This window comes from Onychomys torridus, chromosome 12, assembly GCF_903995425.1.
Source record: "Onychomys torridus chromosome 12, mOncTor1.1, whole genome shotgun sequence".
Lineage (NCBI taxonomy): Eukaryota > Metazoa > Chordata > Mammalia > Rodentia > Cricetidae > Onychomys > Onychomys torridus.
The window spans coordinates 3,521,777-3,545,924 of NC_050454.1; the positions used below are offsets into that span (position 1 = coordinate 3,521,777).

At 44.8% G+C, this 24,148-nt stretch overlaps 1 protein-coding gene across 5 annotated transcripts in view; it reads right to left on the reverse strand.

Moving 5' to 3' along the window:
* Dgkg (diacylglycerol kinase gamma) overlaps positions 1-24,148 on the reverse strand; it is a 200,951-nt gene that overhangs the window by 153,321 nt on the left and 23,482 nt on the right. For all 5 annotated transcript variants that reach the window (XM_036203478.1, XM_036203477.1, XM_036203475.1 and 2 more), the window contains exon 2: positions 8,189-8,498. In XM_036203478.1, coding sequence (XP_036059371.1) covers positions 8,189-8,255 — 67 coding nt within the window. In that variant the 5' untranslated portion in view covers positions 8,256-8,498. The remainder of the gene's footprint in view (positions 1-8,188; positions 8,499-24,148) is intronic.

Below are 24,148 nucleotides of genomic sequence, written 5' to 3' on the forward strand. Positions count from 1 at the left end.
CCACCTGCCTCTGCCTCCTAAGTGCTGGGATTAAAGGCGTGCACCACCACTGCCTGGCTTAGGACTTTGCTTCCTAAAGACCACACTTGAAATGGAAGGGAAGAGTGCTGAGAAGTAGGCCAGAGCTCAGTTACTCTCATGTGTATATCTTAATTACCCTACAGCAGTTGTATCACCTGAGGAAATTCTATATTTTGTGATCTGTCTTAATGGCATGCTTTTTGGTTCAGCTAAAGTGCCCAGGCCTAAACAATACGAATCTGAGGAGTGGGTACTCTAGTGTGCCTTCTGGAAGGGCAATATAAAGTCAGTATTTTGATTAGGAATCAAGGGTTAATTTCAATGGAATCCATACTCTTTGATGTTATTCCCACAGTTTACAAATGCCCAAATTTACCCTAGCAGAAATATTTTGATCTCCAAGTGTTATGGTTCTATTTCCAAAACCTGTTGTATACTTGAGTGTGATACATGCATACATGCATACTTATCAAATTTCACACTTAGCAAGATATGAAACTTAAAAAAACAAAAAACAAGAAAGTCATGTAAGACCCTCAATAAATACCTAAAATTAAAGAAAAAACTTCAACAACAACCCAAAGTATTTCTGACTAATTTGCCATCAGAGAATTCTTCCTCACAAATGGTTTCATTTTGTCTCATGGGGGCTTATTTTAATTAGCTTTCTGTTGCTGTGGTAAAGACCATGACCAACAGCAACTTGAAGAGGAAAGGGTTTATTCTTCGCCTTACAGATCCTTATCAGTCATACTCTATCACTAAAGGAAGTCAGGGCCAGACTTCAAGGCAGGAATCTGGAGTCAGGAACTGAAGCAGAGGCCACAAAGGAATGCTGCCTACTGTCTTGCTCAGTTTGCTTTCTCCTAACAGCCCAGGGGTGGCACCACCCACAGTGGGCTGGGCCCTGTCACATCAGTAATTAATCAAGTCTGCCCCAGACATTTGTCTACAAGCCAACCTGATGGAAACATTTTTCTCTGTTGAGGTTCCCTCTTTGCCAATGACCCTAGCTTATATCAAGTTGACATAAAATTAGCCAGGGCAACACCACTTCTTAAAAAGAGAAACAACCCAATCCCAAATGTGGGGAACAATCCTCTCTCTTGGCATCCTCTCACACTTTTGGCTGTTTCTTCTCAGGAGATTTCTCTTTCTGAGAGGAAGGAGTGGTTACAGTGAGAAGCTCCTTTGAAAGAACCCTCATCTTATCCCAGTCATTATTGTGGGCAAAATAGTGTAACCTCAGCAGAGAACTCCCTTGTCAAACCCTGTGTCATGGTGCCACCGCAGACTCGGAGGATGTGAAATTGCATTTCTGAGTATAGAGAACAGTGTCAGGTCTGTCATTCTGGCAATAGTTTCCATTCATTTCGGATTGGTCAAATGATATGCACTGTCTCAGTAGCTACAACATCCCACCCAAACACTCAGAACTACTGTCTGAGGTAATAATTATCCTGATGTTAGAGAAGAGGAACAGAAGTATGTGAGCATGTTCCTCTTGTTTCTTTTTCCTTTCCTTCTTTTTGTTTTTGTTTTTGTTTTTTGAGACAGGGTTTCTCTGTGTTACAGTCCTACTGTCCTCGAACTCACTCTGTAGACCAGACTGTCTTCAAAAATCACAGAGATCTGCCTGCCTCTGCCTCCTGAGTACTGGGATTAAAGGTGTGTGCCACCACACTTTTTTTCTTTTTAATGTATCTGAGTAATTACACCATGACCATGAGCTTTACCAAGTAGATGAACACTAAGTCAGGAGATATGACCCTTCAAAACTCTAGCACTGTGGTTCTGAAATCTGGTTGTGTGTTAGAGTCAACTGGGCAACTCTCATACATACTGAAGCCTGCTCTCAAGATCCATTAAGTCAGCATCTATTGCAACTCTCAGCAAATAGTACATTGGAAAGCTTCCTGGTGGATTAAAATGTGAGCTGTACTGAGGATCACTGTTCTGCCATCTGGTTATGTTCTTACAAGTGAGGACTACCTTAAGAAGTAGTTGGTCTTATTGGATAATTATTTAAAATTACAAAAAAAGCCCACAACTGTGGCAAGTCTGAAGTGACTATGTGAGGCAGACAATTTCCATTGTTTAGGTGGCCAGTACCAAATAACTCCATACAGCAGATCAAATTATTGAACCGCTCAGCAAAGCTGGGCTAATTTTTGTATAAGCTCAGGTTGGCTGGACCATGAGCAGGCAGATCCCCTCCAAGTCAGGTGTGGAGAAGGCTCTTCTCAGTGAGAGGTCATTAGCTGTTACATCTGCTCTAAGAAAAATTTTAATCCATAATTATGTGTTGTGAGCTAGGAAACCTGGGGCCTGAACTAAACACCTGTTCCTAGCATTTAAGAAAATATAAAGCCTATTTATAAGAGCAGGAATCAGTGGTGTTCACTTGTCACACGGGTGTGGGGCAAGGGATGCTCCCTGTGAGGGCATCCTGATCAATCAGAGACTTGTGTTGATAGCAGAATATCAGCCCCACTATCTGGACCAGAACACTGAAGTTCATAGGCTATCTTCTGTGAACAAAATTGTTAAACTTGGAGTTGGCCATGAATCAACATTTCAAAAGTGAATCTGAAAACTTATATAGAGAAATGAAAATTGGAGGTGCCAAACTCTCCATTTCTCAAGATTTCCTAGGAGTTTCTTGAATTGTAGTGAGCACAGGAATTTTCTGGGATATGGGGAAAATTGGGGTTCTATAGATCTGGACCAAGGCCCGAGATGACACCAATTACAGTCATGTTGGAGGACCTCACTTTGGGTGAAGAAGCCCTAAGCAATACTCCTGTTGATGGGCTAACAGTTCAGGCTCACTTGTCACAACTCAGAAGAGACCATGAGGTGGAAGCCAGGCAGATGTATTTTCTATACTGAAATGGCTGTAGATAATTCCTAATTGAGGAGTGGTGGTGGTGGATGAGACTAGGAGAAGGCTGGGATGTACAGATAAACCTTAAAATTCTTCCAAGGAGCCAAAACACATGAGACGCAGAACAACCAGAGTAGGGCTTTCTGCAGGGGCTGGAAGAGGGAGGATGATGTTACCATAGAGATTCCAGAGCCAGGAGCCTACATAGTCTCCTCAGTGAAGAGGAATCAGACCATGAAGCAGGATGGGAGATGTGTAGAGAACACAGTGACAGGTACTGACTCACTTTCATATACATCCTCTCCCAGCTGTTCCTCACCCACTCAGTTTGTTCCCAGAACATATCCCATAGACCAAATGTTCAATAGAAGCTTATTGAAGGAATGAGGACTTGAAAAGGGGTCAGTTGGGGTGTCATGCCTGTCACCTGTGTCCTACATTCTAGGGGGAAGTGGTAGACCTGTGGTTCTCAACCTTGATTGCATGTTGGAATCATATGGACTGCTTTAGGAAATACTGATGTCTAGGTCCCAAACCTACAGATTATGATCAAATAGCCCTTGGCCTAGGCAAAGAATGTTGTGAAATATTCCTTTACATTCTGTGAAGGTGTGTCACTGTGATTGGTTTAATAAAAAGCTAGATGGCCAATAGCTAGGCAGGGGGTATAGGCAGGACTTCCAGAAAAGAGAGCTCTGGGAAGAAGAAAGGGAGAGTTGCTAGCCAGACATTGAGGAATCAGGATGGGCAGTATGGAGTAAAGAGCCACATAAAAGAACGTAGATTAAAAGATATGAGTTAATTTAAATTGTAAGAGTTAATGGGAGAAGTCTAAGCTAATGTCAAGCTTTCATAATTAATAACAAGTCTCCATCTCATTATTTGGGAGCTGGTGGATCTGACAAGAAAGTTCATCTACATTTGAACAACTGTGTAGAAGATTCAAGGGCTACTAAACTCTGAGTGCCATTATTCCAAAGAGATTTCTCCCTAGTTATACATTCTGTGAGGCTGTGTAGGCAGATTCCTAATCCTCACAGAGGGAAAGAGGCTGAGCTCAAAGAGATGTGGGTGACAAGACATCCAGCGTCTCCCTCTTAAGTTGGAAGGGACTAGATGCGGCCTTCTGTAGGGCGGAACTGCATGAGCATTTGAAGCCACGCCCTGATGGCTGGCATTACAAGCAACAGGGTACTGGTGATGCTCATTTGGACCTTACACTGTCTACAACTACAACTCAAGTCTGCACTGTGTTCTCTGACTCTGTGAGGAACATTGAAAGGTTTGCAACTGTTTCTGCAGCTTGAAGTCATACACTTCACTTTGATCTGATTCTAAGAAAACTCACTTCCTAAGAGCACAATGGATGGGCTCACTGTCTTCAAATGTACTCACATTTTCTGTTCTAATTTAATTGGTATCTGTCTCTGTCTATCTGTCTATCTATCTATCTATCTATCTATCTATCTATCTATCTATCTATCATCTATCACCTATCAGCTATGTATATATATATGTATGTATCTATCACCTATCATCTATCATTTATCTATCATCTATCAATCATTATCTATCTGTTTATCTATCAATCATCTATCTATCTATCTATCTATCTATCTATCTATCTATCTATCTATCATCTGTCTATCCTGTATTGGAGTGATTACCTTTAAGAGATACTTTCACTAATTTCTTGAAGCTGAACCGAAACATACAGAGCTTGCATTCCACACATTGGCTTATTTGTGTCTTTGTTGCAACAGGACAGGTGACATTCCCGGCTGGCCTGAAGTCAGCTGTAGAGCCCAGACTGGCCTCCATCTTGCGGTGCTCCTGCTGCCATTTCCTGAAAGCTGAGGCTGCAGTTTGCTTTTATTTTATAATAAAAATGTCTTAACATCACATTAGCTTCTGGACAGACACTTTTCACTGTTGCTCCCATTAAACTTACTCTCAAGTATAGCTGTGTATTCACATGTGACTGATGATATGTATAGACTTAATCAGTGTTCCAAGAGCAGCTTTCAGAGAGAAAGGCCTCCAGAGAAGATGTGAGTTTATGGAAGACAGGTGGAGCCCACCTCCTCCCTAGCCTCCAAAGATCTTAGCTCTCGGGCTGTTCCTTCATCATTTTGCTATTGTAAGGCTCCTGTTTATGTGGTTATGGAAGAGTCGTTGCTATGGCAATGCGATCTGACTGAATACCAGAATGCATCTGAAATTGGTGGAAATGACTTTTTCAAGGTTTCCTCTAAAGATTAATCATTTTCCAAGAATTTTATTTTATTTGTCCCCTTTCCTGTTAGAACAGCATCGCCAGAGCACTCTGTCCAGCATCCCACGCGGGATTACAGGCGTGCACCGACATTCCCCACTCACAGTGGACTCTTTTAACTTGGTTATTTTCTAGCACTCCTGTCTTCTGACTCTTTGTCCTTTGTGAACCCCTAGCTGAGGGCATGCCCTGAACATTCTCCCTATTGTCGTTTACCTCCAAACAGTCTAATCTCTAACACACACGCTTTCATTCTTTCATGTTTTCCTCCCACTGCTGTCTCTATAGGATTCCCACGTCAGAACTGTAGCCTAACCCCGGGTTCCTACTCATTCCTCTACGCACTGGACATCTCTCTCAGGAGATTCCTGGCAAGGGATCCTGGTTCTTTGTCCAACTCCTCCCACACTCTACAAGGCTCTCAGCCTGGGTCTAAGTGCAAGGATTCAACAAGGACATCCCTGCTGGGCGGGGCTGAGCCTTGCAAGGTCGATTCCAGCCTTCTTAACACCTGCTACGTGGAGATGTCATTGTTTGGGTCCGGATTCCTCCCTGGTGAGGAGAGGAGCTGTGTCTTCCTCTTCGTTGGTTCCCAAGAGCCCAGAGCACACAGATGTGTAAGTGGGTGTGCCCTTGCCACTTGGATCCTCATCAATCCAAACTGTCCCCACCAGCTCTAGGATCTTCTGTTTGCCACATTCAGAGATCACTTTTGAGGTACCTCCACTGGCTCTCTTTTGCTCTACATGTGCTGATAGGTAACATTTCCATCACAGCTTCCCTCAGATTGGCTTGAATTCCACACTACAATCTTATTCCTAGTCTCAGACTAGGTTTCATTCCCACAAAGGCCTGACTCCCTCCCTACAGCTACCTGATGCAAGCCTCTCTATAGATAGCCTCCAGATTCATGGTTCTGTAGCACGCCAACTTGGCCTATGGCCCACATGAGCATGAAAGGCTGGATGCTAGCTCTGTCTCTCCTTAGCCTTCTGCTCCTTCTCCCCATGCAGTCCAGACCTCTGTCTGCCTCTCTGTTCACTTTGTCCCTCTGGACCCTCTGGCTTGGCTTAGAGTTCACTTGACTAGATCTTCTTCTGTGCTTGGTGCCCTACTCATACGTTAGAAACCTTATACTCGCAAGATGTGACCTTCTATAGGGCTATTGTAGATCTAAGCAGTTAAGATGAGGTCACACTGGGGTGGGATGTATCCAGTTCATTAACACTGTATCCTTATAACAGGGAGAACCTTGGGCACAAACACACACACACACACACACACACACACACACACACACACACACACACACACAGAGAGAGAGAGAGAGAGAGAGAGAGAGAGAGAGAGAGAGAGAGAGAGAGAGACCCCCATACTATGAGAAGAGACTGGGGGAAAACATGGCTATCAACAAGCTACAAGCCCAGGCCCAGGAGAGGCCACTCATTCTAGCCCATAGACAAGCCAGCTTGCCAATGTCTTGATTTTGGACTCAGAGCCTCCACAGCTTGGAGACAATCAATTTCTGTTGTTTAATCATGTCAATGTCTATCTTCCTGCTTTCCTCTCTTTCGGCTCCTGGGCCTTTGTACGCACTGTTAGCCAGAGGTACCAGAGCACATTGTGTTTCTGAGTCTTTGACCAGGCCTTGTCTTTGTGCTTCTTTTCATCTTTTGAAGAGAGGTTGAGTTCAATTGAATTTACCCTTGTTCCCAGTCAACACTTTATAGTTTCTGTAAATCCACCGAGGTTAGAAAGGAGAGCTGGGTCCAGAACACCAGCAGCAAGACTGACCAGTACACCCTGGGCTCCTGTTGATCTTGGGGAGCACACAGAGACACAAGTCATTAGGCATGGAGAAGAAATCAGGGTGTGCCCACTCGTGTGTGTGTGTGTGTGTGTGTGTGTGTGTGTGTGTGTGTGCACGTGTATGAGTATGTATGTGTGCATGTGTGCACATGGAGGCCAGAGGTCAATGTCAGGTATCTGAGTCTGTCCCTGAACCCGAAGCTTCCTGGTTCATCCAGATTGCCTGGCCAGCAGGTTCCATGGATCTTCCTGGCTCTCTTCCCAGTGCTAGGATTACAGGCATCTGCCACAGCACCTGGATTTTTCTTTCTTTTCTTTTTTGAATGGGTGCTGGGGATTCAAAGTCAGGTTCCCATGCCAGGTGGCAGGCATTTTACCAACCAAGTTGTCCTTCAGCCCCTGGTCCAGTCCTCTTGTTATACCGAGGAGGATGTGGAGGCTCAGGGGTAGCAAGTTGTGACATCACTGGGGCAAGAGGCAGAATAAGCACTTGGCCTGGATCCCTGATTTGTGCAGGTAACAGGGGTTACACAGGTTTCTGCCTCAGCCCAAGCAGATTCCCATCACCTGTCAGGGTTAGGTGTGGCCTGTGGGAGACACAGCCGTGTGCTCCTAGTGTGAACATGGACATCTGCTCTACTGTGACCTGATGCTGAAATGGTTCTTGGGCACAGCAAACAAGGAGCTAAGAGCCCTGACTGAAAGCCCAGGCCTTCCAGAACAAAATTCAGGGAGAGGCACAAGTCAGAATTTAGTTTCTGATTTCAAAACACATGAATGGATTGAAGTCAGTGACTATGGAACATGCTTACTGTGCACCTGTTGTCCTTCAAAACTATGCTTAGAGGAGTAATTGACCCGAGAAAACACTATGATACGGTTTAGGTAGACAATACAGGCCTGGGAAGAAAGGTTCGGAACTCAGCCAAACACAGCTGTGGGTTCTGAAGTGCTTGCTGAGTGCATTGGAAGTTTTAAAACTGGACTTATTTTCTCCTGTGTGTACTCCAGATTCTGTAGCAAGTGTGGATTGTTTATAAAAGCTTACAAGTGATTGTATCTTTATATTAAAAGCACAAATTCTGTGTTATCAAGTGATTGTGGCTTTTGAGCCTCAGTCTCCAAGGCTTTGCACTAAATCTGCCCTCTGGGACTCATCTCCCAGAAGAGAGATGTCTGGGAACGCCAGGACTTACATTCAGAGTACTTCTGGAGTTGATCAAACTCTTCTGAGGAGAGAGAGACCCATTGCTCTTCACTCATCTTTCAGCTGAGTGTGACTGCCCAAGGCCACAGGTGGAGTGCTGCTCACCAGGGAGAAGCCAGGGCCCAGCTCAGGGCCTGGCTCATCACAGATGTGCAGTGGATGAGGCCTTCGGAAGACTTCCAGGGCTCTCAGACGAGGACAGTGGTGGGCAGCTCTCGGCAGCTGACAAAGACTCCTGTTACTCCTCAGGTGACATCCTCCTGCTGTAGTCCAGGCCAGTCCTGAAATCCTGGAAATTCCTAAGTGAAAGCAGAAAGGCCATTGTAAATGAGATGCCAGGGGTGGGGGTGGGGATAGGATGGGGGCGGGGGAGAATCCCAACCCAGTCTCTGTTGAAAGAGGGTAATAAGTCAGTGTTTCTTGACGGTGTCATCTACCTTCAGGGGGGTCTGAAGAGGGAACAGAAGCCAGCCAGCACATGGCAGCCCTGCTCCATTGTCTGGCCCAGTGGCAGGAGGAAGACAGGCCTGTGCAACAGGTGGGCCATACTTCTCACACTGGGGATGTCTTCCACAAATGGCGAGGTTAGGTTCCCAGAGACACAAAATGAAATGCTCCTGGCTGTTAGATGCCCCCAGCATGCTACTGGAACAGTAAGTAGCCTGTGCAGCTGGTTTGAAAGGGGAGCCTTCTCTCCTTTTTTGATGTCCAAATCTCACTGAACAGCTCCTAACTTTGCTCCGGTGGGCTGCTATGGAAATTCAGATAAGCTCTAGGGTAGTAGCCTGAGGTGGGAGAGCAGTTATCAGAGCCATTAAAGGCTCAGGGGAGGGCCTGTCAACCTCAAGGTGCAGGTTCTTGGGCAAAGGGAGTTGGAGGATTAAGGAGACTGAGGCTTTTTCCTTTGAACCTTCCACATCCCTGCATACTTCATTAAGTCAGTTTGTGAGTGATATAATGAACACGGTAGAGGGCTGAAACAGATTAGGACAGAAAGGGATAATGTTCCAAATGCTGGTGCTTTCATTGTGGTATGTTGTGTTTCAGGAGACTTTCCTTTAAATCATATCCACATGTACACACTGCAAGCATTTGCATATTTTATTTTGGGTCAAGGATAGAAATAAGCCAGTAAACCTTTGGCATAATAGGAGGATATATAAAGAAACTGGTTCTATCTGCATGTCTGCCTGCACACCAGAAGAGGGCACCAGGTCTCATTACAGATGGTTGTGAGCCACCATGTGGTTGCTGGGAATTGAACTCAGGACCTCTGGAAGAGCAACCAGTGCTCTTAAGCAAGGATAACCCCACCATAGACTATTGGCAATAGTCAGAGGGTGCCTGAGCTGGCCTCCTCTGGTGATCGGATGGCTGAATACTCTGTCATCATAGAGCCCTCATCTAGTGACTGATGGAAGCAGATGCAGAGATCCATGGCCGGGTGCCAGGCTGAGCTCCAGGAGTCCAACCAATGAGAGAGAGGAGGGATTCTACAAGCAAGGGACATGGAGACCATGATGGGAAGAAGTACAGAGACAACCAGCCAAACTAGTGGAAACACATGTACTGTGGACCAATAACTGAGGAGTCCCCATGGTACTGGACTAGGCCCTCTGGCTAAGCAAGACAGTTGTTTAGCTTAAACTGTTTAGAGGGCCCCCAGGTAGTGGGACTGGGACCCATCCCTAGTGTATGAGCCTGCTTTTTGGAGCCCAGTGCCTATGGTGAGACACTTGGCACAGCCTTGGTGCAGGGAAGAGGGCTTGAACCTGCCATAACTGAATATACCAGGCTCTGCTGACTCCCCATGGGAGACCTGGCCTTGGAGGAGGTGGGAATAGGGGGTAGGTTGGGGGTAAAGGCTGGGAGGGGCGGGAGGAGCGAGGACAGGGGAGTCTGTGGTTGGTATGTAAAATGAAATTTGTGGTTGGTATGTAAAATGAATAGAAAAATCTCTTAATAATAATAATTTTAAAAAAGAAAAGAAAATGATTCTAATGTTACAAAAGAATAAAGCAGAGTGTTAATGCCATAGGATCTACTCTGGGGCCAACTTCAAGGCCAGCCTGAGGAGACCCAAGTGTGTTAGCAATAAAGGAAGGAGGTCCCAGAAGGGAGACACATGTAAGATTCTCTAACGTAGTGTGTAGTCATGGCTGGTGTAGGCCTGCCTGGGAGGGCTGAACTAGCCAGAGGGATAGGACAGTGGTATAAGGAGGCCAGGGGGTGAGATTTCTGCATCTCGGGAAGCGTTCATAGTGATCTCTCTCTTCTAAGGAGGCTAGTGTCCTCCTTAACCTACTGGTAGTCTGGATTCATTTTCAACGTCTGCTCCTCTGAAAGTCACAAGTTCAAAATCCACAGGCCCTTCCCAGTCCCTCTGCGCTCTGTTCTCTTTCTGCCCATCCTGTTCCCTGGCAGGAAACTCTCACCTCGAACCTTGCAGACCTTCCTGAGAGCTCCCCTGCCCTCAGTCTCCTTCATCTTCTTCTGGCAGCTCTGTGCACTGTTGCGACCTCTCAGCCTGTCCCCATTCCCCATGGAACTTCATTCTTGCACAGCTTCCAAGAATCCCTAGCACCGAGCCCGGTCCTCAATCTGGATCTGACTATTCAGAGATCTTCAGATCCTGTACCCAGATATGATGCTCCAACCGGCTCCTGAGACTCTTAAATGTTTGGAATTGCCTTAGGCCAGCACCCCCCAGTAGCCTCCATCTGCTTCTCCTCTGCGCTGCAATCACTCTGAAGATTCACTACTCGGGCGGCACAGCCCAGCCCAAGCTCTCCGCCTTCCCCCCTGTCAAACCCAGCAGCCATCCTGGGCTGTGCTGTTCCTGCCATGCTCACTCCTCCCTACCACACAGCCCTCTCCTGAACCCAGGTCCCGACGTTCCTCCTGCTGCTCCTCCCTTCACTGATTTTTATTTTTCCCCTGCTCTGTTCTTTCCCATAGCCAGCCGGATCACATCTCTCCTGCTATTAAAACCTGTCAGTGTGTCCTGTCGCCTACATAGGAACCTTTTCTGTGACCTCTTGAGGTTCGAGTCCATGATGATCAGTCAGTCAAAAGCGAGCAACGGCTTTTAAAAACTGCTAGGGAGTTGAACGGTCACCACTTCTCCTAACGGACACTCATTTGACACTGCGTCCATGTGTTTGATGGCTCAGCAGCAGACAGCAGTTGCTGCCAATCCTGATAATGCTGGAAGGAGAGAACCAACACTCAGTTACCCTCATGACCTAGTCTAGTCTTCGTGTGAGCATGTATGTTAAGAACAGTTACGTTCCTCCTACAGTGGATTGAATATACAGTGGCGGTCCCAAGAGATTACAGAGGAACTCAAAAATTCCTGTGGCCTGGTAACAGTCCAGCTTTCATATTGGAATAGCTCATACATTCCACACTTCTCTGTAGGGAAGACTGTAAAACAAAACAAAACAAAACAAAAAAAAAACAACCAACTACCACACTGTCCGTCATAGGAAAGCATAGCACACAAGCATGTATAGTACATAATGCTCTGTCCATAGAGACAATTAATGACTGTGTTACGAACTAGGGAGGCTACCTAAGAAACGGATCCCCCATACCATCCGGTGACGTCTGCACAACGATGAGACATCTAAGGTCTGAGTCCCCATACTTAAGTGACATGTGACTGTGTCGCTGCCTCTTTAACAGACGAGGAAAAGGAAACTAAGTGCTTGGTAAATAGGATGAAAACAACAAAATGACACACATGAACCACCTCCATGTTTGTTTAGGAATGCCTCCGTGAGTAAGCCGTGTGGTAGTCCACGCCTGTGATCCCAGGACCCAGAGGCGAAGGCAGAAGTGTGAGTGTGCGGCTAAACCCTGAGTGAAACAATGCAGAACAGAAAAGAAGCCAGTGCCTCTGTGGCTTCACTACTCTGCACACCGCAGAAGCACAGAATTCTAAGGGGACTCAGAGACAGGCAGCAAGTCAGAACAACGTTGGTTGTAACATCAGGAAGCAAGGAAGGAATCTGCTCTGGGCTCTGCCTCTCTCATCGATTTGACAGTTTGCTAGACAATTTTCTCAATTCTTGAATTTTTTTCCTTTTGAAAATGAGGAGACGACTGAGGGAAAATGTATCTGGTGTTATGACCGGGTCAATATACAAATAATCCTCCCCTCCAGTACAATGCCTGTAGTGCAGCCATAGTCAATAAAAATGACTGTTCTCAACACCTGACATGAAAGGGAGGGTAAACGCTGGGGGCTGGGGGCGGGAAGGTTTAACTGGGGGTAGGTTGGTTGGGCTGCTTTGATGGCTCAGCAGCAGACAGCACTTGCTGCCAATCCTGGTGATGCCAGAAGGAGAGAACCAACACTCAGTTACCCTCCTGGCTTCCATCCATGCACAAACACACAATCAATAAAAAAATGCAAAAAAAAAAAAAATAAGAGGATGTTTGAATAGAGGTATCTTTCCTAGAGAATAGTGCTGTTCCAAGAAGTCACACGTTATTAAGGAATAACCAGTACCAGGGGGAGAACACCACTTCCTTACTTGTTACTGGTCAGGGAGGCCACAAGAGCCCCCCAGGCAATCTAGGCCATTGCCACTGCTCTTGGTTGCCTATCAGAACTAGCTAGTAAAACCCCATTTCTGAAGTCACCTCATACTTCAGGTGCAGGACATAAACAAATCAACCTAGTGTTGAGTCAGAAGCCTTTGTTTTCTGTTTGGTAGCTTCCAGAGTGTCAGAAGGAGCTCTGCAGGCCTCTAGAGAGAATTGTCACCAAAAGTTCTTCCTTCTTGTGGGCTACACCAACACCGTGCAGAGCAAGATGTGCCCAATGACGCCATAGTGGCACAACTAAGTGTGTGGAGAATTAACCACTTCCTGACTGGATTTGAGGCCTGCTCCACAAAACAGAATTCGTGCCCTTTATTATAAATCTGGTCAAAAGGCCAAGGCTGGGGAGGTCGCATCTTCTAGCAAGGAACCTACTTCTATTGTTTTGTTAAACTGACATGTGGTCAGACTACCTTCTAAATATTTGTGTTTATAATCGTAAGTTAGTGCTAGATGAAGTGGCTATTGGCAGTTAACAGCTGCTGGGGGAAGGAGAGTCATTTTCTTCACTGGTGTCTTTTCTGGCAAGTTGCCCATGCTTCAGTAAATAACCCTCCACCTATGGTCATTCAAGAAACTCTAATTAAACTCAGTGGTCATAAAAAAAAATAGTCATGAAACAAAGAGGGAGACTTGTTGGGATGCAGGGCTCCAAAGGACATGGGAAGAGCTCTGACAGGGTAATGGGATCAAATTGCATTATGTAGAGGTGTGAAATTGTCAATGAATGAATGAATGAATGAATGAATGAATGAATAAATAAATAAATAAAAATAGAAGGTTTTCTCTGTGTTGCAGATACAGCACTTAGCAATATGGCCCAAGGATCCGCTGACAGCAGTTGGAAGGTTTCTGCTGTGCCTCAGGTTTCTGAACTTGATCTCATTCTTCTCCAGGTTATTGTAATCTTGTAACTACTCATCAAAATTTTATCCACTGTTCTCAGTGCCCATCGCTAACTCTTGACTAGATAGTTAGGAGGATAATGGCTTTATAATTTAATCATTCATTTTATATTAATCAAGAGTTTATGGTAGGAAGAGCCTTCCCATCCTTTATGTCATCAGATATAGCTCCAGATGTATGAATTTATTTATATCAGTGCAAATAGTATATATTCATATGTTCATATACTAATGTATTAATAAATGTAGTATATATAAATACATTTGTATAAGTAGTAAATAGTTATATGTTAAGTCTAAATGCACATTGAATTTTAGAATATAATATTTTAAATTATGGTTATAGGTACTTATTTCACTCCGTGGGTTTATTGGTTTGGATTCTCAAACTGTCCCAGATTTGAACAGTAGAAGATCATTCTAAGTGGTTCCTGTTTTTAAACATATATCTGCATTCTTTGAGAATGTTTTTAGTTCTTGGTGCTATAAACTTGTCTGGTTCATCTGGATTTCATCAGCCCTAGTTCTCCACGGAGCTCTGGTTCCTTTAAGTGGAGGGTATTTGAAAGCAAGCTTTGGACAGTAAATATGTTTTTTGAGGTCTGTCTTTATTATCTTGGTTGTATCAAAGGCAAGCTAGTAAATAATACATGCATGTCTGTGCATTTGTCTATCTGCCCTGCTTAGTTGTTTGTTTGTTTTAATCAACTAGAGACAAGTTATAGTTATCTGGAAGGGAATCTCAATTAAGAAAATGTCCCCACCAGATTAGCCTGTGGACATGCCTGTGGGGCATTTTTTTATTAATAATTGATGTGGGAGGGCTCGGCCCATTGTAGACTGTGCTGCCCCAAGCAAATGGTCCTAGGTTGTACAAGAAAGCAGGCTGAGCAAACCATGGGGAGCCAGCCAGTGAGCAGCACTCTTCATGGCCTCTGCTTCAGTTCCTGACTCCAGGATCTTGTTTTGAATTCCCACGCTGACTTCCCGCAGTGATGGACTGTGACCCGAGAGTTCTGAGATGACCTAATAAACCCTTTCCTCCTCAAGTTTCTTTTGGTAATGGCATTTCATCATAGCAATAGGAACCTTGACTAAGATAGAAATTGGCACTGGATTTATGGGGTATTGCTGTGACAGATCTGACCATGTTGTTTTGGGGAAGACTGTGGAAGGAGTTTGAAACGTTGAGCTGGAAAAGCCACTGTGTGCTCAGTGCTTAATGAGCATTGTGGGAATTTGGAAGACAGGAATGTGGAAAGAGAAGAAAGTGATTGAGGCCTGGCTTGTGAAGTTTTAGAGGGAAGCAAGACTCTATCAGAGTCATTCATGTGATTAAAAAAAAGTCTTAATTTTATTTTATGTATTTGGGTGTTTTGCCAGCATGTATGCCTGTGTACCCCATACATTCAGTGCCCAGGGAGGCCACAAGAGGGCGTCAGATTCCCCTGGAATGGGCTTATAAACTGACATATGGGTGCTGGTCTTCTGGAAGAGAAACCAATGCTGTGAACTACTGGTCCCTAGTGTGATATTTTGAATTAAGACTGTATGGTTCTGAACACCCAGGGCAGAAGAATGAGCTGTGATGAACAAGAAGCCAGCACTATTGAAGTAAAATCTTTGCCTTAATGGGCAAATTGATAACTTGTTAGCTGGGGCTGAGAAATCACTTGTGGTTGAGAAGAGACCAGTATCATTAAGGTGAAATCTTCTGGGAGTATTTCCTCAGGATCAGCACAACAGCAGGGTGGCCAAGGCTGTATCTCATGCTGGCAGCCAAACTCAGTAAGGTGAAAGAGTAAGCCAGGTGGTGCTGGTTTTGAAGGCAGGCAGAGGTCATGGAGAGCAGCTGAGGCTTGGCACTGTGTGGCAGGAGGGCTAGAGTCCCTGAAGAGAGGCCAAGAGAGACCACTGGTGAAGGTGCAGCCCCAATTGCTGCGGAGATCCCAGAATATTGGAGATACTCGTCCCATAGAATGACTGTCAAGGACAGGATCAGCTATGGGATGGAGCCGGCTTGAACCTATGACACAAGCTATGTGTTGCTGTGGAACAATCCTTTTCTACACTATAAATATGTATTACTCTCATTGGCTAATAAAAAACTGACAGGCTGGTAGCTGGGAAGGAAGTTAGGTGGGAAAGCCAAACTGAGAATGATGGGAAGAAGGAGGGCTGAGTCAGGAGAAATGCCAGCCAGCCACAGGAGGAACAAGACATGCTAGAGGACTGGTAGAGCCATGAACCACATGGCAAAACATAGATAAATGGAAATATGGGTTAAATTAAAATGTAAGAGCTAGTTGGTAATAAGCCTGAGCTATCAGCTGAGCATTTACAATTAATACAAGCCTCTGTATGATTATTTGGGACCAGGTGGTCAGGACAAGAAATGTCTTTTTAGAGTGTGTGCTCTGGAGGGCAGAGCTGGAGAGGTGGAGCTGTTCAGGCTTTGGAGACCCGAAGTCCATGAGTGGTTCCCAGGTGTCAAACACTGAACTTTTTACACTGGGGAAATTTTGTTTTATTTTGATTTGATATCAACTGTGCCCTGGTTCTCCATTACTTTCTGTTTGTCTTTGCCACTGAGTGTTTTATTCCTGTAGAATCTTCTTTGGGTGGGTTCCAAGGGCCAAACTGTACATAAAGCTCACGTGGAAAAGTCTGGAACCCCAACTCCATTTCCACTGTTCAGCTCCTCCGTTTCTCATCCAATTTCCACCTGCTCTTAAATGGTCCTCCTCTACTGACCTTTTGTGGGTTTAATTTCTCACAAAGGGCAAGTGCAAGGTGTCTCATATCCCACATTCTGGACTGTTGTCTGCATGTTGTTTTCACAGTGTGTCCCATGAATGGCCCCGAATCTCTTCACAAAGAGCCTCCCCATTTAGGACTGTGTGACTGCAACACTCCAGCATAGTTTTGCCTAAAACTCTTCAGAGAACCCTCAACTTCCAGGACCAAGCGCCAGCTTCTGAGTTCCAGAAGGTTCTTCACTCCCTGATCTTTTAAATCTGTCTGTTCCTGTCAAATTCACCTTCTGTTACTCCCTGCCTTAGCAAAATGCCAGCCACACAATTGTTGCCCCTAACACCAGTCAGTGGACTCCCAGGTCAGGCCTTTCTTTGCTGTTCTCCAAATGCCTTTTAATGACTTTCTTCCCACAGCAAACCAGTACCGCCTGCCCGGATTAAAGGGCCATTTAATTTCTAGAGTTTTTGGAAACGTCTTCAGCCAATTTACCTGCTCTCTCAGTTGTATTCCATGGAACACCATGTTCCTGTATTTTGAGAGCTCACAGGCCTGTGTGGAGACACACAGCCAGACAGCTAGTGACCCTGCAGACATGTGCAAAGAACACAGACTGAAGGAGGCTCAGGTGCGGCTGTGTCCTGCAGGAGCCAACGCCCCTGAGAGAGGTGAAGACATGTTGTTGCCATAGCAAGCACTTGCCCTCACTGCTCCACCATAGCTAGAACCCTGCGGTGCAGTGGGAGGCACCTCCCTCTTTGTTCCTCATTTCCAGCAGGAAAGGCTGGAACCACTGCTCCACGACTCTCCGATGGATTCCGCAGGATGGCCCCCTGCGCCTTCTGCCCTTCGAGAGACAACAGCTAGTCCATAATAGACTACTTTTTCTCCGTCAGTCCACATTCCCTTATTAGTACCGACCCAACCATTTCTCATTGAGGTGGTTGTCCGTGTAAACAATCTTCCCTAAAATTTAGCAGCATTTTCTAAATAAAACTCAGATTGGATATTGTCTGACTTGGATGGGATTACTATTTTGTCTTTGAGCTACGCTGCTCTGGGCAATTGTTTCAGTTCCCTGGGCCTCAGTTTCCTTGTCTATAAAACGAGGAGGTGGAAATAATGGTTTCTAGCCCACAATCTAGCTCTGCAATTTTGTATACTGGTTCAAACTCTATTTGTTCTGTACAGATGTCAGCATGGGATTTATAAGTCAAAAGGAGGTGGCAATTCAACATGAATTGAATTGCACCCCGGGCCTCTCTATTCATCTGAATGAATCAGCTACACCCAATTACTCAGGAATAAACACCTCTTCATCTCCCTTTCATGCTCTTGAAAACATCAGTGCATGGAGATGACATCGTTTTGGGCGAGCTTACTTATATGCATCCGATGATTTATAACGAAGCCACAGTGATCCCATTTTTATAAGGGAAAAATGACTAGAGAGATCAATGGTTTTCTCTCTTCTCAGACATGGGACAAGGCCACGTTTTGATGGCTGCCTCCACTCTAGCTTCCGTTCCTGCTACTTCCTCTTCATCAACCTCAGCTCCTACCTGGCTAACTTAGTTAGATTTTTCTATTGCTGTAATAAAACACCATGACCACAATCAATTTGGGGAAGAAAGGGTTTATTCCATTTTACAGTTTGTAATTCAAGGAAGTCAGGGAAGGAATTCAAGGCAGGAACCTGAAAGCAGGAATCGATGCAGAGGCTGAAGGGTCCAGGAATATAGAAATATAATTTTATAAGCTTAAGAGATAAAAACTGACAGTCATCAGCTGTAAAGATTAACTAACTGCTAACAATGGATGTCTGCTTTACAGCCAGCTCCTCTGTCAACAGACAGGGATTAACTTTTAACCCCTAGCCCCTTATAGCCAACAACTGCCTGGACCAAAGTTAACTTTTAATAGTTAACTTTTAATAGTTGTTTCTATGTGACTTCTAGCGCCTGATGTTTCTACATGATTCCTAGCATGTGCCCCATGCCTGATGTTTCTACATGATTCCTAGCATATGCCCCATGCTTGATTTTTCTACACGACTCCTAGCATGTGCCCCATGCCTGATGTTTCTACATGATTCCTAGCATGCATCCCATGCCTGATACTATCAAAGGGGGCCAGTATCCACCTCCATTGCCATAGCCCCAGAATTTCAACATTGGCTGTGGTCTCAGCTAGCTAATAAGCTTTTGTACCCCTCAGTGTTTTATTATATTTTTAATTTTTAATTTTTTTATTTTTCTGGAGTATAAAGTTTGCTTCTAGTTGAATAGATTTTGGTGGTCTGTCCCCCATTATTTCGAGAACCTGGACCCAACAAGGCCATGGAGGAGTGCTGCTTACTGGCTTGCTCCCCAAGTTTGCTTAGCCTGTTTTCTTATAGTACAGGGTCACCAGCCAGAGGTGTCTCCACTCACAGTGAGCTAGGTTCTCCCACACTGGTCGTCAATCAAGAAAATGCTCCATAGGATTGCCCACAGACTAATCTGGTGTGGGCATTTTCTCAATTGAGATTTCCTCTTCCAAAATGACTATAGCTTGAGTCAAGTTGACTTAAAAACTAGTTAGCATATTAGCCATTCAGTTCAGGTACTACACTAAGAAGATCCCTTAAAATGCTTGGTCTTTGCCCCTCAACAGCACCGGCTGGGAGCTTTTCCCTATTGCAATGCTTATCACACTGGATGAACTTAACCAAATATCTCTCCTTCAATAGTCTGAATTCCTTCAGGGAAGAAAGGAAGTCTCCTGTCCACTTCTAGCTCTGGCTACAAGATCTAAGGAGGTTCATATTCTGATCATTTAAAAAGTAGTTCTCAACTTCTTTTAAATGAGATGATTTGCATGGAACAAAAGATCTTACCATATCTATTTGTATATATTTGCATATCTCTACAGAGAGACTAGAATGATAAAGAATTGAAGAGAAACAAAAGATACAGGTTGGAGTAAAACTGTTTATAATTTCATTAGGAGTAGCTGACCTCATAATAAAAATATGTGCTGATACACAGTTTTGTATTAAAATAACGACCTATAAACTTGTAGGACATCAGGGCCCTAAGCTACAACTTGGAAACATAACTTAGTTATTTGTTATGCTTACTTGATAGTATAAGTAGCTAAGGTGCTTGATTCAACAATGAATTGCCACTATTGTCAGCCTGGTATAGCAGTATCCCTCACTAACCACTTTTCCTGATATTTTGGAGCCTTTTAAATTCATTTCACTGCAGTTTAGACTGTGCCGGTGACCCACTTTAACCACAAAGATACAGAAGAAGCAACATATGACTGTTAGGTTGAAGCTTTGACCAGAGCCAGTGGCTTCCATTTTTGTCTTGTTGAGATTGCCAAACTGCCTTATAAGAAGTTCAGCCACATAGGGCTGGAGATACCTCACAGAGACCACATGGGAAGGCCACAGGGACAGAGTGAGGCTTACCATCACACAAAGAACCAAGAAACCCAGAATAATGATGAAATCTGAAGACCCCAGTCAAACAATTCACTGAGTCACAAAAGCCGCGTTAGCCATGAGCGTGCCAGGCAAGAAGCCACCCTGGATTTCATAGCCTTAGCAAGAACCCCATGGAGCAAAGACAACTGGTTCCTTCTAAACCTTGTCTGCATTCCCAGTGCATATGATTATGCAGATTAATAAAGTGATTGTTGGGCCACTAATTTTTGGGGTAGTTAGTTACATAGTCACATAACCAAACAGCTCTATAAGCACTTCCGGGAGCAAATTTCACATGTATCTTCCTGGCATGAATTTGCATTATTGGTCTCAAACTGCAACTTGTTCGTGTTTTAAAACCTAGTAACTGGAAAATTATAGGCTAAAAATAGCTGTGATGCAAATATCACTACTTGCAGTAGGGTGAACGGCATAGCCTTCACTGACTGAATGATAGCTAGGAAGTCAAATGAGTTATAATTCCTTATTTCAAAGCAGCCACAAGAAGAGCTGAAAACCACAAACAACTCAAAACAGAACCAACCCTGAAATGATCCCAGTGTGGTCTTCCTCAGGTCACAGGGTTCTAGGCATCTGTCAGTGTGGGGGCAGAAGCTCTGGAGCCATGAGAGGTAGCTTGACTTCAGGGATAATTGAATTAGAGCCGCCAGGGAACTCAGTAATGAGCTAATTTGAGTTCATGAATAACAAATATGAGTAATATCTAAGAATTCACTTAGTAGAGCACCAGCATGGAGCCCCCCCCGCCCCGCCTGCAAACACACACACACACACACACACACACACACACACACACACACACACACAAATAATAAAAGTTTTAGAATTATATGCCATTCACAAAAATCCAGAGTGGACTTCTTCCATTTGAGGGGCAGGTACAACATTTGTGGCATCAGAGTAAATGTGGGCATCTCCAGTTGACGAGAGCATGAACCTGTCAGCCTGAACCAAGTTGCCTAGGCACAGGGTGGGAGTCTAGGGGTGGGCTGGTACCTAGGACAGTTTGGGGTTTTTTGTGGGGGATTGAGACTGTTACTCCAGGGGCTGCCAATGGGAGTGTGTGTGGCCCAGAGGCATCACAGCTTAAGGGCTTGCCATTAATTAATTTATTTGTGCACCTGTCTAATAAATCATTGAAATAACAAATGATAACAGCAGCAAGCCCCATTATCAGCCTAACACACATCCGCTGCCTTTCTCATTGTCTGTAGAATTTACCAAGCCCTGCAAGGAAGCTATTTTTATGTCTGTTTTGCAAGCTGTAGGGACAGGCTCAGAGTTCCCCCACTAGTAAGTGGTGAACCAAAGTCTGTTTAGTTTCAAGGCTCACCATCTCTCCTTTACACCTCTGGGTGAACACGTAAGCAGCTGGCTCTGTGCAAGGTGCTGAGGCTGTTGACAAAGCCATGTTCAGAGATCAAGCAACCCCATCCCCAAATAGTAAGACAGACCAGAGGCAAAACTAGAGCATGCTCTCAGAGGTCTGCTGTTATTAAAGGAGAAAACTGTATCCACATGAACACAAAAGTGGAGTGGAATGCAAAATATGCAGGAGGTTGGTGGGTGAAACATGAGATGCCAACAGCCTCTTGTTCTTACCCTGGTGGGGAAGCCTAGGGGGTGTTCACTCAGCTTCAATGCATGGGGCCCTGTTGTGGAATATTATTTTAACTGGGCAAAGACATGTTACATTTGTTTATGCTGAGAAATATTACTTTATGTGAAGGTGTGTTACTTTTGGCCATGCTGCATTTGTTTAATTATGTAAAGACACGTTGCATTTGTTTCACCTTGCCTGCCTAAGGCACCTGATTGGTCTAATATAGTGCTGAATGGCCTATAGCTAGGCAGGAGAAAGGATAGGCGGGGATGGCAAGCAGAGAGAATAAATAGGAGGAGAAATCTAGGCAGGAGAGGAGAAGGAGAAGAGGAGGAGGAGGAGGAGAGAATGAGGGAGACACCCGGGACAAGATGCCAAGCAACTGACACCAGCTAGACATGAGAAGCAGTGAAAGTAAGTTATACAGAAGTAGGGAAGGTAAAAGCCTGGAGGCAAAAGGTGGCTAAAGAGAAACAGGTTAATTGAAGTTAAAAGAGCTAGCCAGAAAAGCACTAAGCTGAGGCTGAGCGTTCAAAATTAGTAAGTCTCTGTGTCATGATTTGGGAGCTGGTTGGTGACCCAAAAGAAAAAGCCTGATCCAGGACCCTGTAATACAATGATGAAGAATGGTTGTAAAGAGCAGTGGGAAGGTCTGATTCCAGACTCTAGGGCTGAGGGTGCTGGGAAAAGATCATGAATAGAAGCCTCCCTCAGGAAGTTGGCATGTCAGAAAAGTTCTTTAGAGTCATGCCTGGTGTCAAGGGAGACTCGGGTCCAATGCATGAAGCATAAGTTTGGCTTTGGAGATGGAGACATCAGAAACGAAATCTTGGCTTACAACTGTGTGATTTGAAACAAGTTATTTGTGATTTCAAGATAGGCACAACAATAATATTGACGTGTGCTCTACATGGCTGCTCTGAGCATCATTTTCACGAAGCTTCTGCTTGTCAAAGCAAGTTTGGCATTGATGGTTCCTAAAGTGTGGCCCCCACACCCGCAGCAACAGCACTGCCTGGAAACACATCAGAAAAGAGAATTATTGGAACTTAAAGACCTTGAGAAATTCAGCGTGTCTCAGCAACACGCCGGTCTGTAAGCACTGTTTTCTACTGATGCAAGGGGCAGGGCTGAGAGGAAAAAGCCGGAATGCCTGGAGCTAGTGCTTCTCACAAAGCCCCTGGGCAGACAGACTGTGGATCTCCCAGGCCAATCACACTTTCTTGGGGGAGGAATACATTCCAGGGCTTGTAGACGCCCAGACCCCTGTCCGTGTGCTATGCTTCTGAAACTCTCACTATGACTTGTGTCCCCTGTAGAAATTTCCTTTTTCTCCTACTCTACTTTTGTTTTTTAATACCCCTTCTGTGACACTTTGTGACAAATATGTCATCTAGGAAGGGCAGAGAATAGATGATAACAATTTCTTACGACAGAGTAAACGGACAAGAAACAAACAGAAAGTCCCCAGAAGGCCAGAAGAACGACAGCCCCATCAGTGCTGGCAGATCCTTCACACATGAGAAACGGAACTGTTCAGGAAGAAACACCAGAAAAGCTCTGGGCCTAGAGCATGAGGCTTGAATAGGCAGAAAAGGAGACGGGGTTGTAAAAAGCAGCCAGTAGGGAGGTGGTAGTGATGCGATGTGTGTGTGGGGTGTTAGCAGAGATCACACTGGAGTGGCAGCATCCCCATTCGGAACAGTCTTTGAGGCTACATGAGCTCCTCAGCTCAGGGGGAATTGCAGGTGGTCCATCACCACTCTCCACTTTGCGGACCCCTCGTGTTCTCCCCCACCTCCCCTCTGCCTTCTTGACTTTCTGTAGTCCACATTCCTCTTCCTTTCCTCCTCTGTGTTCAATTCTTCACATCAATAGCAACCATTTATCCAGTCTACCAGATCTATAGTAATGTGATTCTCCAGACAATCATCTTAGGTATTATGAGAGCACTTTACCTTGAAGGCAGCCACGCTATTGTTCAAACCCATTTCTGCCTGGACATGAAGCAGCTTGTACCCCCCCCCCCCCAGCATCTGTACTGGTTCTCAGATGTAGAAAGGTTATGAACGGTTTCCTTAGACTGTGCACTGCCTGGCAATGGATCTTCTGGCACATTCCAGAAGCCCAAGATTTAGTTTGCAGAAGGAGAGGTGTTTCTTCTCCCAGCAACTTGGTAGAACCAACAATGTTCTAATGGATACTTGTGCAGAGATGATTCAGCACCATGGACAAGAAAACTCATGCAAGCATTCACCTTACTCCTACCTCAGACTTGTTCTTGTATGGCCCAGTCTAGACAAGCAGCTCTCAATAGGTCGTGACCCCTTCAGGGTTGCAGTTTAGATATCCTGCATATCAGATATTTATACTATGATTTATAACAGTAGCAAAGTTACAGCTGTGAAGTAGCAACAAAATAATTTTTTATTTAATTTATTTTTATTTTATATGTGTTTTTGACTACCTGTATGTCTGTGTGAGGGTGCTGGGTCCCATGGAACTGGAGTTATAGACAGTTGTAAGCTGCCATGTGGATGCTGGGAATTGAACCTGGGTCCTCTGGAAGAGCAGCCAGTG